Source organism: Anomaloglossus baeobatrachus, chromosome 5, assembly GCF_048569485.1.
Source record: "Anomaloglossus baeobatrachus isolate aAnoBae1 chromosome 5, aAnoBae1.hap1, whole genome shotgun sequence".
NCBI lineage: Eukaryota > Metazoa > Chordata > Amphibia > Anura > Aromobatidae > Anomaloglossus > Anomaloglossus baeobatrachus.
Genome location: NC_134357.1, coordinates 237,948,219 through 237,963,856, shown reverse-complemented (window position 1 = coordinate 237,963,856; position 15,638 = coordinate 237,948,219). Strand labels below are relative to the sequence as shown.

Here is a 15,638-nt window from a genome sequence, read left to right as displayed (position 1 = left end):
ATTTTAATCAGAGTGTCAGAGTGGAGATTTAGCATATACCTTGCAGTTATTCGTGTGTTTGCAAACATTTTTAAAAGTTTGTTCAATGTCTCCATTATAGTTTTAAAAGGGGGGGACTTGGTATTATATATTGATGACTAATATTTTGTTTAAGTGATCAGTATCAGAGCAAAGGTGATAAAAAGCTCAGCACTCCGATGATCAGCTGTTTGCAGTGGCCATAGTGGCTGGCTGTGCACAGTGTGCAGAGCCGGGACATAGCGGATAAGTATTCTATAGTGGCCGCTCATGTGTTGCAATTTGGCTCCCAATAAAGTGAGAAAATCTGAATTATACTGTACAATCCAAAGCTATTGTAGAACTAGACGATCCCTATAACTTTTTTTAAATCGTTTACCTTAACAGATCCTTTCACACAATTTTACATGTTACAAGGATTGTATAACAATTCAGCTTTGCAACTGAAGTGTTTAATCACATAAGACCCTAATGAAAAAAAAACCTAAAAACTAAAAAGCAGATATTTGCAAACTGATAAGACATCATACAGTTCCCAATACAAACTTCACTTGCAATCAATCATGCCTAAGGGGTGCTTCACACACAGCGAGATCGCTGCCGAGATCGCTGCTGAGTCACGCTTTTTGTGACGCAGCAGTGACCTCATTAGCGATCTCGCTGTGTGTGACACTGAGCAGCGATCTGGCCCCTGCTGCGAGATCGCTGCTCGTTACACACAGCCCTGGTTCGTTTTCTTCAAAGCCGCTCTCCTGCTGTGACACACAGATCGCTGTGTGTGACAGCAAGAGAGCGACAAATGAAGCGAGCAGGGAGCAGGAGCCGGCGTCTGACAGCTGAGGTAAGCTGTATCCAAGATAAACATCAGGTAACCAAGGTGGTTACCCGATATTTACCTTAGTTACCAGCCTCTGCAGCTCTCACGCTGCCTGTGCTGCCGGCTCCGGCTCTCTGCACATGTAGCTGCTGTACACATCGGGTTAATTAACCCGATGTGTACAGCAGCTAGGAGAGCAAGGAGCCAGCGCTAAGCAGTGTGCGCGGCTCCCTGCTCTCTGCACATGTAGCTGCATTACACATCGGGTTAATTAACCCGATGTGTACTGTAGCTAGGAGAGCAAGGAGCCAGCGCTCAGTGTGCGCGGCTCCCTGCTCCCTGCTCACACTGGTAACTAATGTAAACATCGGGTAACCATACCCGATGTTTACCTTAGTTACCAGTCTCCGCAGCTTCCAGACGGCGGCTCCGTGCAAGCGCAGCGTCGCTTGCACGTCGCTGCTGGCTGGGGGCTGTTCACTGGTCGCTGGTGAGATCTGCCTGTTTGACAGCTCACCAGCGACCATGTAGCGATGCAGCAGCGATCCTGACCAGGTCAGATCGCTGGTCGGATCGCTGCTGCATCGCTAAAGTGTGAAGGTACCCTAACCCTAACCTTAAACCACTTATATAAGTCTGGAATTACTTGAAGACAATCATGGTGACAATATAATAATAAGTGGTAACAAAATGTCATTTAAGACAGAGAAAAAGGTTTCATTGGTCAGAATTGTAGTAGACAATGTATTCTAGAGTAAAGCGTTCTAGTACAGATTTATCAAAGCGAATAGACAGCAGAATTCTGGCATAAATTGCTTTGAAAACTTGCATCATTTTTGTACAATGCAGATTTGTGGCGATTTCAGTTAGTCCCGGGACACGATGGAGGTTGATGGGACTGTGACAACACAGCTCACCTAATTCATGACGAGCCGTAGCATAACTGGAGTAAGATTTGTGGTGACATATACGGAGGTGCCCCTGCATTGATTAGGAGCGTCTGACTCCAACATGCCCCTCTCAAGACAGGTGTGAAAACTGCCAAGCTTGATGACAGGGCCTATGACTTTAGTGGGCATCGCTAGAGTCTTAGGCGGGCTTTACACGTTGCGATAGTATGTGATTTTGATTCTATAATTAAAACCCTTATCGAGGAAAACATGCCAGATTCATGTATGGACAACTGTACATTATCTCAAAAACTAGAGCTGCTACAAACAATTAATGACATATTCTGATTCAGACGACTGAATATACTTAAAATCAATCTTAATACCTGAAACATCCAAAACATTTTTTCATTAGCTTCCCAGTGTTATTATTATCATATAATAACAAGGGAAAGAAAAAGAGAGAAAAATTCAAGCTCACCCACCAACTCAATTGAAGCAGGGAATGTCCATTAGACCAAAAGTGGAAATCCAGTGAATTACAAAAAATTCTTGGTTCATAAAATTTCCAAAATTTATTTAAAAAAATTAAAATTCATGATAAAAGCAATGCGTTTGAAACGCCAGCATGCTTTCTTTTTCCAATTTTGGAAATTTTATGAAGCTGGAATTTTTTCTAATTCACTTATTATCATCATACTCACCAACAGTTAAGGCTACTTTACACACTGCGATATCGGTCCCGATATCGCTAGTGTGGGTACCCGCCCCCATCTGTTGCGCGACACGGGCATATCGCTGCCCGTGCCGCACAACATCGCCCACAGCCGTCACACTACTTACCTGTCCGGCGACGTCGCTGTGACCGGCGAACCGCCTCCTTTCTAAGGGGGCGGTCCATGCGGCGTCACAGCGACGTCACTGAAACGTCACTGAACCGCCGCCCAATCGCAGCGGAGGGGTGGAGATGAGCGGGACGTAACATCCCGCCCACCTCCTTCCTTCTGCATAGCGGCCGGGAGGCAGGTAGGGAGCGCTTCCTCGCTCGTGCGGCGTCACACGCAGCGATGTGTGCTGCCGCAGGAACGAGGAACAACCTCGTTACTGCTGAAGTAACGATAATTGGGAATGGACCCCCGTGTCGCCGATTAGCGATTTTGCACTGTTTTGCAACGATGCAAAATCGCTAATCGATGTCACACGCAACGGCATCGCTAATGCGGCCGGATGTGCGTCACGAATTCCGTGACCCCAACGACTCCGCATTAGCGATGTCGTAGCGTGTAAAGCCCGCTTAACCCTACATCTCCTCCCTCATATCTGCCTATGAGATATCATCACTTATGGCCTTTTAAGGCCGACTCAAACCCCCATGTGTGTCTGAGTATTCAGAAAGCTTTGTATCCAGTTACCGTGTAACTTACGAATTCTACTTAAGAACAAACCTACAGAAGGTATTGTGATCGCACCCCCGTGGACTGCCTAAACAAGACTACATGCATATAGAAAAAAAGACGGTTACTCTTTCAGAAGCTCAGTGTCTCATGGGGTTATGAGTAATCTGTATATATCCATAACTCCAGTCTCCATGGAAATGCTCCGAGCTCCCTGTTCCTGCCCCAGGGTCTGCTGCGGCCTCCTCTTGCCTCCAGGCCACACACAGGCCGTCTGGGAGTGTCCTTTCTTAAAGGGTCGGGGTCTCATGACTTGGAACTGATCATTGAGCTCAGCTATTACCCTGAAGGTATTAAAGCCTGCCTTTCCTTAGGGGAAGTGCCTGAGTAACGTTGCCTATCATCAGTGCGTTGCTAGTTCTCAGGTCCCATACACTGTGTCTGACCCTGCACCCTTGTGTTGTGTACCAGTGACTCGTTCCTGCTGACCTGTGTCTCTTTATAGAGCTTGTGTCAATCACTACCTCCGTGCTGCCATGTCTGAGCTACTACCCCCCGTGCTGCCACGTCTGTGCCACTACCTCCATGCTGCGATGTCCGAGCCTCCACCTCCGGGCTGCCACATCTAAGCACACAGGTACCGGATATCAGAGACTCACCAGTCCATCAGTGCCGACTCCACTGGTCCTGGCTGCCATGCATTTAGGCCTCCTGGGGCGGTGCCTGACAATCCATGTATAGGGGTTTAGCGCCAGGTTAGCTCCTACCAGGTGATGAGTCCAGTGCATGGCCAAGTGGGTCCACTCCCGGACGCTCGCCACCCCTAGGCGACTGCAACAGTTTGCTCAGGCCCATGGGTGTGACCCTTGTGGAAGTTTGCTGCGCCATGATTGGCTGCAGGAACATCCGTTACTTTTTTCTAATTCTATTTAGCCTAAATATTTGATACAAAAGTGTGTGTTGCTAGGCTAGTACAGTATTTAGACATATGTAATTGCATTTATGATTTTTTTTACGTTATAAAATTATATTTTTCAGTTTCTCCCAAGTATGTGGGTGGTGTAAACAATGAAGAACAATCTTTAGATATATAGGAAGACAAAACATATGTATCCTTTTACAAGCATATGATAAACCTGACAATATTGCCTTCAACAAAACAGACTTAAAAAATACTGTCCCGTAGTGTGTTTACCCATGACTGATATGGCGATATGGATACATATGCAAAAGGCCAGAAGCTTTTAAAAAGCTCAATGTAATCTTGTTAATTTTTAACAAAACTCACAATTGTGTAACGCGTTTATTCAAAATTGTCTACAGATTACTGAAATGTTGGTAACACCTGTAGTACCCAAGCTACTACGACTTTTCAAGCCAGTGATTCTGTTCATGCCCCAAACATTTATTAAAAAGGTCCTGGCTTCAGGATCCGATTCTGGCTGCGGAGGAAGCATAAATGGGAAGCTCCTGTCACCCCTCAGAGAAACCGACAGAATTCACACACTCCCCCCCAATTAAGTGGCCGAGCCGACAGTAGCACAGCGGGGAACCGGAAGGAGCCAGCCATGGAACGGTACCTGCTGAGGAGCGCCGGCGGCGGTGAGGGAGCTGGGAGAAGCGGCGACGGTGACGAGCTGCGAGGACAGAGAGAGAACAGCATTGCGCCGGCGAGAATGACAGGGGAGGAGCCAGAGTCCCAGGCGCGGGAAGCGGTAAAACAGAGCCGGAGAGGGAGAGAGGAGGGAGAAGCGAGTGTGGTGACAGAGGAATACGGAGCTGGAGAGAGATGGATGCAGGGGAATGAAGAGGGAGGATCACAGTGGGAAGATGAGGGCGATATGGAGAATGAAGAGAGAGGAAGAAGATGGTGGCAAGGAAGGGGTGCATGGAGGAGCAGGAGTGCTGGATGAAACTGCACACATGCAGTACAAGGGGAACAGCCCTGGCCAGATCCATCAAACACTGAATGCAAGTTATAATACCCCTAGCAAAGGGAATAAAAAATAACCCTGGTTCACTACTATCACAATCCTGCAGGCTGTTGGGGGAGGGAGGCAAAGGATCAGTGCAGACAAGGAGATCTAAGAAAGCAGCACCACCTGCAGGTCAACACAAGTACACACAAGAGTTTAATGTGGACTATAAAAAATTGGCTGAAGAAGTGGCATCTCATTTATCCAAAGAGATTAAAGGGCCCGTTACACGCTACGATATATCTAACGATATGTCGTCGGGGTCACGTCGTTAGTGACGCACATCCGGCATTGTTTGACATATCGTAGCGTGTGACAGCTACGAGCGACTGTGAATGAGCAAAAATACTCACCTTATCGTTGCTCGTTGACACGTCGTTCATTTTCAAAATGTTGATCAATTTCCTGGATGCAGGATGTTCGTCATTCCCGAGGCAGCATACATTGCTCCGTGTGACACCCCGGGAGCGACGAACACAGCTTACCTGCATCCCGCCAGCAATGCGGAAGGGAGGAGATGGGCGGGATGTTATGTCCCGCTCATCTCCGCCCCTCCGCTTCTATTGGCCGGCTGACGTGTGACGTCACGGTGACGCAGAACGTCCCTCCCCCTTCAGGAAGAGGATGTTCGCCGCCCACAGCGAGGTCGTTTGGGAGGTCAGTACGTGTGACGGGGGTTATCGACTTTGTGCGACACGGGCAAGAAATTGCCCGTGCCGCACAAACGATGGGGGCGGGTGCGATCGCACATGCGATCGCACGATTAATCGTAGCGTGTAAAGCGGCTTTAAGGTAGCCATTGAGGCAGCTGTACAAACATCACTGGCTGTTATGCAAAAGCAACTAAATGACCATGCAACTAGATTGACAGAGACAGAACAGAGAATATCTGATTCAGAGGAGGTAATACTGGCTATGCAGGCACAGATAGCAACTTTAGAGAAATCTAACGATTATTTGAAGGATAAAGCGGAAGACCTGGAAAACAGGTCGAGACGAAACAACCTGCGTATAGTGGGGCTACCGGAGTCGGTGTCTCTTGGACATCTTTACAACATCTGTGAGCTAGAGTTACCACAGGCCATGGGCATAAAGGCAAAATTTAGAATGGAAAGAGCCCACAGAGTGGGACCACCGAGACAACAGTAGGTGAACCAGGGAGAAGGGCAGAACCCGAATAAGAAACTCTCACCAAGAGCCAGACAGGTGATAGTCAAGTACCTTGATTATAAACACAAAGAAGAAATACTGAAGGCTTTTAGAGACCAAAAATGCACTACAATACCAAGGCAACAAACTGTTAATCTTTGGAGATTATTTGGTCGAAGTCTGTAGAAGAAAGGAATTTAGTAAAATATGCACATACTTGTAAAACAAAAAAGTAAAATGCCAGTTGCTATACCATGCTACATTGAAAGTTAGACACCCCAACGGCCCGTTTGCATACTACAAAGATCATAAAGAAGCAGAAAGCATTTTCATGTCAGGACAGGACAAGAATCGGACGGAAAGACAAGAGAGAGGCTCTAATGGAGGAGAGAATAGCAGAAGAGGATCCCCAAAAGGCACAGGAAGAGACACAGAACAATTTAGGGAGCAAACACAAGCAGAGGCCAGAGGTGAAAGGAGACTGAGTACAGGACAGCAACACAGCACTCGCTCAGGCCACAGAGACCAGCTTTTGGAGAGAATTCATGATGTCTGAACTGGATTCTGCTTCTTTTTTGGTCAAGAAAAAGTGCTGAAGATAGTGGAGAAGGAAGGAGGAGAGAGGCATTGCGAAGAAGGCGGGACGTTCACCCAAATGCTAAGCTCCCCTCCTTCACCTTTTTTTTTTTTTTTCCTTCCCCCCCCTATGGGCCCAGGGACGCCTTTTGGGCCTCGAGAGGTGGAAGGAGAGAAGAGGGGGAGAGGTGGAACTGATTTAAGCGGTCTGATGGTTTTTAGAATTAGGGTTAAACCAGATTTGAATTTCTTACTGAGGTTATAACATGTGGTACTAATTTACCCATAATGTTTAAGGCCTTTCTATATGGAAATATGTGGATAGAATATGTATGCAAAACAAGGAAGCCGCGGAGACACAATCACATGTTTCTCAACGCTGGCAGGTAACTAGCCAGGTCTTTCACCGGGAAGCAAAAACCACAGGAAGGGCAGTCTCCAGTCAAGGAAACCACCTATGCCAAAACATGGTATCCATCCACAGACAGCTGTTTCGGGGTATTTGTCCCTCATCAGTGTGGAGTAGGAAACTGGCTAGTGGGAGCAATGCCTAGTAGAAGACTATATAGGTAAGGATGGTTGACCTTAGGGAGATCAACATCCAGCACCGCGGAGCACCATCACGTGTTTTCTCAACGCAACAGCTGTCTGTGGATGGATACCATGTTTTGCATATCTCCCAGGGGGCATTGCTCTAGAATCACTGCGTTGAGAAAACTCTAAGTTTTATAATTTGGCAATAGCCAGGTTTGTGAATTTCTCAAATCAAGAGTTTTTTAAGGAGGAACATCATCAGATCAAATGTGGCCTTTTTATTACTTTATTCCCACTGCTCCACTAAGTAGTCAATTTTTTTAATGCGGCATACGGTTCCAGAGACGTGTCATTTTATTTAATGCTCACTTCTATGGTCTGAAGAAAGATGGCATGGCTCACAGTATAATTATGTAGACCAAACTAAAGACAGGTCCCCAGAAAATCCTGTAACAAATAAAGATCAGAAAAATAAACACCAAATAAAATGGCCCATATCTCTGAAACCATAATGCAGATTAAAAACAAAATAGAAAGCGGAATACCCAGGAAGCGGTGGGAATTAAATCTGGCTACTTTTGATGTGGTGACGGGCCCTCTTTAAACCAGTTACATTCTGTGGATACACAATCTTGTGGCATTATAGATGATATACTGTATGTGTAGAATAGGAACCAACTCCCCAGTGATTTATACCAATTATTTATCACCCTTTTAAACAATAGTTTTTACTTGTACTTATTGACATAGCGACTCTTGGCAAGGGTCAAGCTTGAATTTCTTTAATTTTTTACATCACACTTTGGTTATACTGTCACACTTGGTATGGGGAAGCACCAAGCGAACGACAAAAGGAAAGGGAAGCAAAGAAAAGGAAAGGGAAGCAAAGGGAAACCCTGTGTGTAGGGAAGGGGGAGATGATAACCCCTCACCAAGCCTACCACTGGGTCCTTGGTTCCCTCACCACTTTAGATAGGTCCCGCACCTATGCGCTGAGCTGGATACCTGGCCCTAGGCTGACCTGATCTGAGCTCTAGGTAGGGAGCAGATGCGATTAGCTCTTCATCAACTCCACCAGATGCTAAAAGACACACAGGGATAACAAACAAGGGAAAACAACAAACAATTTATCTCTAGTTGTCTCATGGAGAGAAGCTGCAACAACAATCATGATTTGCCAAATGTATACAAGCCGCCTGCTAGCATTGAAAACTTGATAAAGATGTATTAAATATCACCAGCACCGAATAATAGGACGTAAAGGTATACACAGACAAGGAAAGTACTGATGAACAGCAGCTGACAGGCTGAATAACACCCCAAGGACCTAAAGGGAAATGGATGAAAACCAATAAGGAATGGTAGAAGGTCAGTGAACAGTGTGTGCAGCCAAACGCTGTGACCTTCTATAGCCAGACACCACAGGACTGCTTGTCATTCTTGACACACCCGTGACACATATTGTCTCCAAACACATGCAAGGCTAAGGTCATGATACAAACACTTCCTTTGGTGTTGCTGTACAGAGTCCGATCATACCCAGCAGTGCTCACCTCTCCAGTCAGGAGCTCAGTGATCTTGTTGGCGAGTTCTAGGATCTCCCAATACCTTGTTCCCTTATATATCACTGAGTGAGGTGGAGACACAGTGATAGGGATCTGGTTTCTGCTCCATCCGTCACTCTCAATCTTCACTACTGTGTAATCCTGTACATTGAGAGAGACATTGACACAAATCACTTTACATCACTATAAATTCACTTTACCAGACTAGCTTGCAAAGTCTCATTAAGAAGAATAGTGTTCCCCCGTGGTCCCCACATAGCTTTCTCATGAGCCAGATCAGACACCCCCATACTTTGCACTGACGAGGGGCAAGCACCCCGAAACACCGTGTCTGCAAATTGGGATTCTGATCTGGCTTATATATCCTGAGTCATATTGCAAAGGATTGTTAAAAATCCACTTGTGACTTTTAAGATCGCTACTTCCAATAGGTGGCGCTGTGCTAGAGTTTGTCTCCTTTCCTGGAGAGACAATTTGTATAAATTCACTTCTACTTTATAGGCTTGTTTTTTAAGATACAAGTCAAGACACAACATGAAGACATGAAACAAAATTTCCAGGAACCCTCACCTCTCCGGTCAATAGGAAGATTATCTCTAGGGTGAGATTTAATATTCTCTCTGTCATCTCTATACTTTTATTGTCCATTCTTTAGAGGTCAGACGCATCGTCTTCAACCTGAAGGGAAAGAGGATGTAAAAACAATACTTGATTAAACAGCCAGTTAAAGTAAATTCTATCATATAATGACACTCTGTTCAGTGATTGTCAGTCTCTCCTAAATGACTATGTATGCAGAGATAGCTGTAAATCACTAGTAGGACCACCCCAAGGACTCGTATACAACAATTTCATTGAAGAAAATACAAGTTATACTGAATCTTTTCCAATAGACCTATAAATTAATCTGCTCAGCTTGTTCTTCATACCATGATGTTTAGAGGGCAGACCGCATGTAGAATTTCAGAGGTTCACTTTAAGGCTACTAAACACAAAAGTTAAAAGCCAGCTGAACCTTCTGATTTCTGTGGGGTCGGATAAACAACTAATTTTAGTGGTCTCAGGATTCTCCCAATCAGATTATGGGAGGCAGGATACGCTGGTTGGAATTAATTTGGCTAAACCTTTCATTCTGTGGACAGATATGATAATGCTGTCAGTGGCTTACTACCCTCTCCCCATAAAGAACAGGTGAATATTAGGTTGAACAAAGCATTCCTATACACTGATATATAAATAGGTAACAATGTTTTGAACTTTTGACCCCATATTTCTCCATCCACTACAGCTCTGAGCGTGAGAATACCTTCATTTAATAGACAATCATCTTGGTTATCTAATACATAAATTTGACTTCCAACTATTTAGCAACTGATTAATTCTGCAGATTTTTGTCATGTCATCGCATTGTTACTGTTTTGCTCCTAAAAATCTAAATTTATATTTTTATTATTTTGTTAGTATTTTGTAAATCTCCTTTGTCCTTTCAAGACTGAATGAATCCTTCTGGGTATGCTCTTTATTAGATTCAAGCTTGGCTCAACCGAAATCTGATCTCAGGTCTCTTCTACACATTCCCAATGTTGGTGTATACTGGTCGAATCACTTGGATATATATATATAGATATTTCTTCAACGCTACCCACAAGTGTCCGATCGGGTTGAGGTCTGGGCACTGTGGAAGCAATCCAGCACCCCTACTTCATTGTCATTGAACTTTTTTTTTTTGCCAATGTTGACATGCTTCGAATCATTTTCCTCATGGAACACTATTTTGTCCTTTTCGTACGCATAGTACTCGAATGTACAAAGTAACTCATCTTGTAGAATACTCACATATATCTCAGCATTGAGTCCATCATCGATCCTGGTCAAGTATCTAATGCCTTTGGCTGTGAAACAACCTCATATCATCAGTCTTAGGGGTACTTTGCACGCTGCGACATCGCAAGCCGATGCTGCGATGCCGAGCACGATAGTCTCCGCCCCTGTCGCAGCTGCGATATCATTGTGATAGCTGCCGTACTGAACATTATCGCTACGGCTGCTTCACATGCACTCACCTGCCGTGCGACGTCGCTCTGGCCGGCAAACCGCCTCCTTATTAAGGGGGCGGGGCGTGCGGCGTCATAGCGACGTCACACGGCAGGCGGCCAATAGAAGAGGAGGGGCGGAGATGACCGGGACGTAAACATCCCGCCCACCTGCTTCCTTCCGCATAGCCGACGGGAGCCGTGGTGACGCGGGTGGGAGATGTTCCTCGCTCCTGCGACTTCACACACAGCGATGTGTGCTGCCGCAGGAGCGAGGAACATCGGACCTTCGCGTCAGCGTAAGTATGGAATTCGCCGACGCTACACTGATGATACGATTACGATGCTTTTGCGCTCGTTAATCGTATCATCTAGGCTTTACACACTACGATGTCGAGAGCGACGCAGGAAGTGCGTCACTTTCGACATGACCCCACCGACATCGCACCTGTGATGTCGTAGTGTGCAAAGCCCGCCTTATTCCCCTGAACTTGATAATTCCTTTAATTTCTCAATCCGTTAGCCCATTTTTCTCTTGTTTCTTTCAGATCCATTTGCAGCCATTAGAGCCTAATATATTGACTTTTGTATCATCGCTACAAATAACCCGTTTCTAATCTTCTTAATCTTCTACTATCTACTTTTTAAACTTCCTTGCAAATTGGTTGGAATTCTAGAACTGCAATTTACACTGTGTGCATCACTGCTGTCTTGTGGAAAAGTATTGTTAAGATGATCTACAGGCTTGTATCGATACTCCAGCATCCCACCATCGTCCCTTTCCAGGGATGAAAGCATCTTGTTAAATTGACTCTTATACCATGGATCTAACAGAGTGGTAACTCACTAGTCAGCACTATTTCTAAAACTAACGATACGGATATCAAGTTTCAAATAGTGAAGCTAGAAGGGACTCATGTGTCGGACGCTTCCAAGCAGTCCAAGTCCATTTTGTGTTGGTGGTAACGCTCAAGTGTGCCTCCTCCATCCCCTCCCACCAACCATAGACAAAAGACATGGGATCAATATCTTCTTTCTCGCCGTAGTTTTCTGCGCCCATCACCTCATCCACCTCCATTTGTTTCTCGGCTCCTGCACCTTCACTATTACTTTGTCTGCTACCATGAGCCTGCCTCGATCAATGGATTCTACCCTCCCATGACACCCGCCTGTGTGACGGCTGTCCGGACCTTACAGGAAAAGATACCTTTTTCCTCATGCTCCTCTGCTTCCTCCTCTTCCTCAGGGACTCCCAGCTCCTCCTGCAGACTATTGAAAGTGCAATCCAATGTTTAGATGAGCGGAATATTGATGCTAACCTTCTTTGTAGCCATTTCAAAACTGTGCAGAAGGGTACAGCGGTCCTTCAGCTGGGCCCACTCTGCAATCATGAATTGCCCCACGTCTGTACTGCGTTTTCCAAGGTTATGCGTCATGATATAGTGCACCAGGGCTTGCTGCTACTGCCAGTCGCTGCAACATGTGCAGAGTGGAATTCCACCATGTCGGCACATCGCATATCAACCGGTTAGCCGGTAGGCCGAAAGTCCTTTGTAGTGTTGCAAGTCGATTAGACACAAGGTGTGAACCATGGAAGTGAGCACATAACAACCGTGCTTTCTGTAGCAGCGCATCCAGCCCGAGATAGTGGGCTTGGAATTTCTGGACAACCAGGTTCAGGACGTGAGCCATGCAAGGCACATGTGGGATGTCGCCCAGGTATAGGACCACTAACAGGTTTGCACCATTGTTGCACACGGCCTTCCCTGGCTCCAGATTCAGTGGAGGCAGACATTGATCAAACTCAGCCCGTAGCGGTCCACATCTCTGCAGCTGTGTGACTGCGTTCTCCGATACAGATTAATTTCAGCACTGCCTGATTGCGTTGAGCCCTGGCTGAGCTGTACGGAGGTGGGGGAGATTTTCCCTGCCCTCTCTGAAAGCATGTTACACTTATGTAAGATATTGAGGGCACAGGTAGAGGCTCTAGAGGAGGTGGAGAGAGCAGAAGTGGAAGCGGTAGATCCAGAAGTTTGTCCCAAAAGCCTTGGGAATTTCAACACTTGGGAAGCATCCCCTTTCCCACCTGCCACAGCAGCCACCAGAGTAACCCAGTACCCAGTCAGCGAGATGTAGAGCCCCTGGTCATGCTTGCTAATCCAAATGTCAGTTGTGAAATGCACCCTGGGAGACACAGAGATTTTCAAGGAAAAGGTAATCTTCGCTGTGACATGATGGTGTCCCAAAAGCCTTGGGGATTTCAACACTTGGGAAGTAGCCCCTTCCCCACCTGCCCCCGCAGCCACCAGAAAAACCCACTGTCGAGTCATCGAGATGGAACACACGTGGCCATTCTTGCTCGTTCAGGTGTCAGTAGTGAAATAGAGACAGAGTTTTTCAAGGAAAAGGTAATCTTGGCTGTGACATGATGGTTTAGCGCAGGCACAGCTTTATTAGAGAAGTAATGGCAACTGGACAACTGGTACTGGGGGACTGCGATGGCCATTAGGTTTTGGAAACCCTCTGTATCCACCAGGTGGAAAAACAGCATTTCTGTGGCCAACAATTTTGATATGGGCAAATTCTGTCATGCGGTGTTCAACTCTGCACACACCTGCTGGCACTGTGGCGTCAGACTCTGTTCACATTGCAGAGTCTGACAAGCAACCAGAGGCTGGTGGAGTGTGATGGGAGAACCCCCCGATGTTCGGTGTTCTGGAGACTCGCCTGAATGTTTTGTAAAGTTCAAGTTCGGGTTCTGAGATAACGCAAACTTGCGTCCAAACCCCAAACTTGGACTTTACAGTTATGGGATGGGGCAAGGGGAGCTGTAAATAAAAAATATAGTTAATATTAAACATTGTCATTATAGTTACAGGTCCCGCGACACATCCTGCAGACTCACTTCTTACAGGCGCATCTCCTTCCGATCATCGCTTTGCCCTCCCGGTGACCAGCACTAACGAAAGGACCTTCTGTAACGTCATAGCCAGGTGACCAGTCACGTGTGAATGTTGTATTATATCATTGGCTACAGACTGGGCACATGACTATGACGTTATGCAAGGTCCTGCAGTATCAGTGTCTTGGTACTCGCTGCTACTCTGTGTTCGCCGAGCATCTCAGTACTCGATATACTCGGCGAGCGACGAATACCGGTGAGATGCTCAGACACATTCTTGGCTCCCCCTCCCTGCATTTTGGCGCCTTTTACAGAGTCAGCCCACATGCAGTGATTGGCTGTCACACACTAATGCCACAGCCGGTGAATAGCGGCGCTGGTAATCAGGTGATCGGAGATCACCGTAGCTATAGTAACCAGCTCGTTATGTTACTATAGCAACAGTGACAGTGGTGACGTCATCACTTACCAACCAGCATCCTCTGCTCGATTACACAGCACGGGGAGCAGAAGTGTCTTCCTCCCCCCATGCTGTCTGATGTAGCAGAGCTAGATCGGTTGAAGAAAAAGAAGACCAGGATCGTGGAGGGGTGAGAGGGAGTAATAAAGATGGAGTCCCTAAGTGTGTCTGTGTATTTATTTCTAATAAAAGTATTTTGTCTCTGTGTGATGTCTTTTTTTTAACCCCTTATTGGAGATTCTTAATGGCCGGGTCAAACTTGGCCTGACATTAAGAATCTCGGGCTTTATAACAGCTGGTAAAACAAAGCTCTTATTAACCCCTTATTACCCAGCATACCAGGGCCACTGGAAGAGTTTGATACAGTGCCAGAAGATGGCGCTTCTATGAAAGCGCCATTTTCTAGGGCGGCTGTGGACTGCAATTCGCAGCGCGGGGCCCAGAAAGCTTGGGCCACCCTGCGCTGAGGATTCCAATCCCCAGCTGCCTAGGTAAAGCCAGGCAGATGGGGGTGGCAGCCGTCAGTAGCCTCAGTGCGCTCAGAATCAAAAATACCGAGGAGCGCTAAGTCATTTTTAAAATTATTTATTTTTTCACAACTAAATATTGTGTACTATATATATATATATATATATATATATATACACACATGTATATACACACATATATATATATATATATACTGTATATATATATATATATATATATATATATATATACGGTGTGTATGTATGTGTATACACACACATATATATATATATATATATATATATACTGTATATATATATATATATATATATATGTATATATATATATAGTGCTGGCAAAAAATATTGGCACCCCTGCAATTCTGTCAGGGAATACTCAGTTTCTTCTTGAAAATGATTGCAATCACAAATTCTTTGGTATTATTATCTTCATTTATTTTGCTTGCAATGAAAAAACACAAAAGAGAATGAAACAAAAATCAAATCATTGATCATTTCACACAAAACTCCATAGATGGGCCAGACAAAAGTATTGGCACCCTTAGCCTAATACTTGGTTGCACAACCTGTAGCCAAAATAACTGCGAACAACCGCTTCCGGTAACCATCAATGAGTTTCTTACAATGTTCTGCTGGAATTTTAGACCATTCTTCTTTGGCAAACTGCTCCAGGTCCCTGAGATATGAAGGGTGCCTTCTCCAAACTGCCATTTTGAGATCTCTCCACAGGTGTTCTATGGGATTCAGGTCTGGACTCATTGCTGGCCACTTTAGTAGTCTCCAGTGCTTTCTATCAAACCATTTTCTAGTGCTTTTTGAAGTGTGTTTTGGGTCAT

General features: G+C 45.5%; 1 protein-coding gene across 4 annotated transcripts in view; it reads right to left on the bottom strand.

The window, feature by feature from the left end:
- LOC142311115 (uncharacterized) overlaps positions 1-15,638 on the bottom strand; it is an 84,235-nt gene that overhangs the window by 35,285 nt on the left and 33,312 nt on the right. For all 4 annotated transcript variants that reach the window (XM_075349233.1, XM_075349232.1, XM_075349234.1 and 1 more), the window contains exons 2-3: positions 9,490-9,597; positions 8,908-9,060 (exon numbers count right to left, since the gene is read on the bottom strand). In XM_075349233.1, the coding sequence (XP_075205348.1) occupies positions 8,908-9,060; positions 9,490-9,567 (231 nt within the window). In that variant the 5' untranslated portion in view covers positions 9,568-9,597. The remainder of the gene's footprint in view (positions 1-8,907; positions 9,061-9,489; positions 9,598-15,638) is intronic.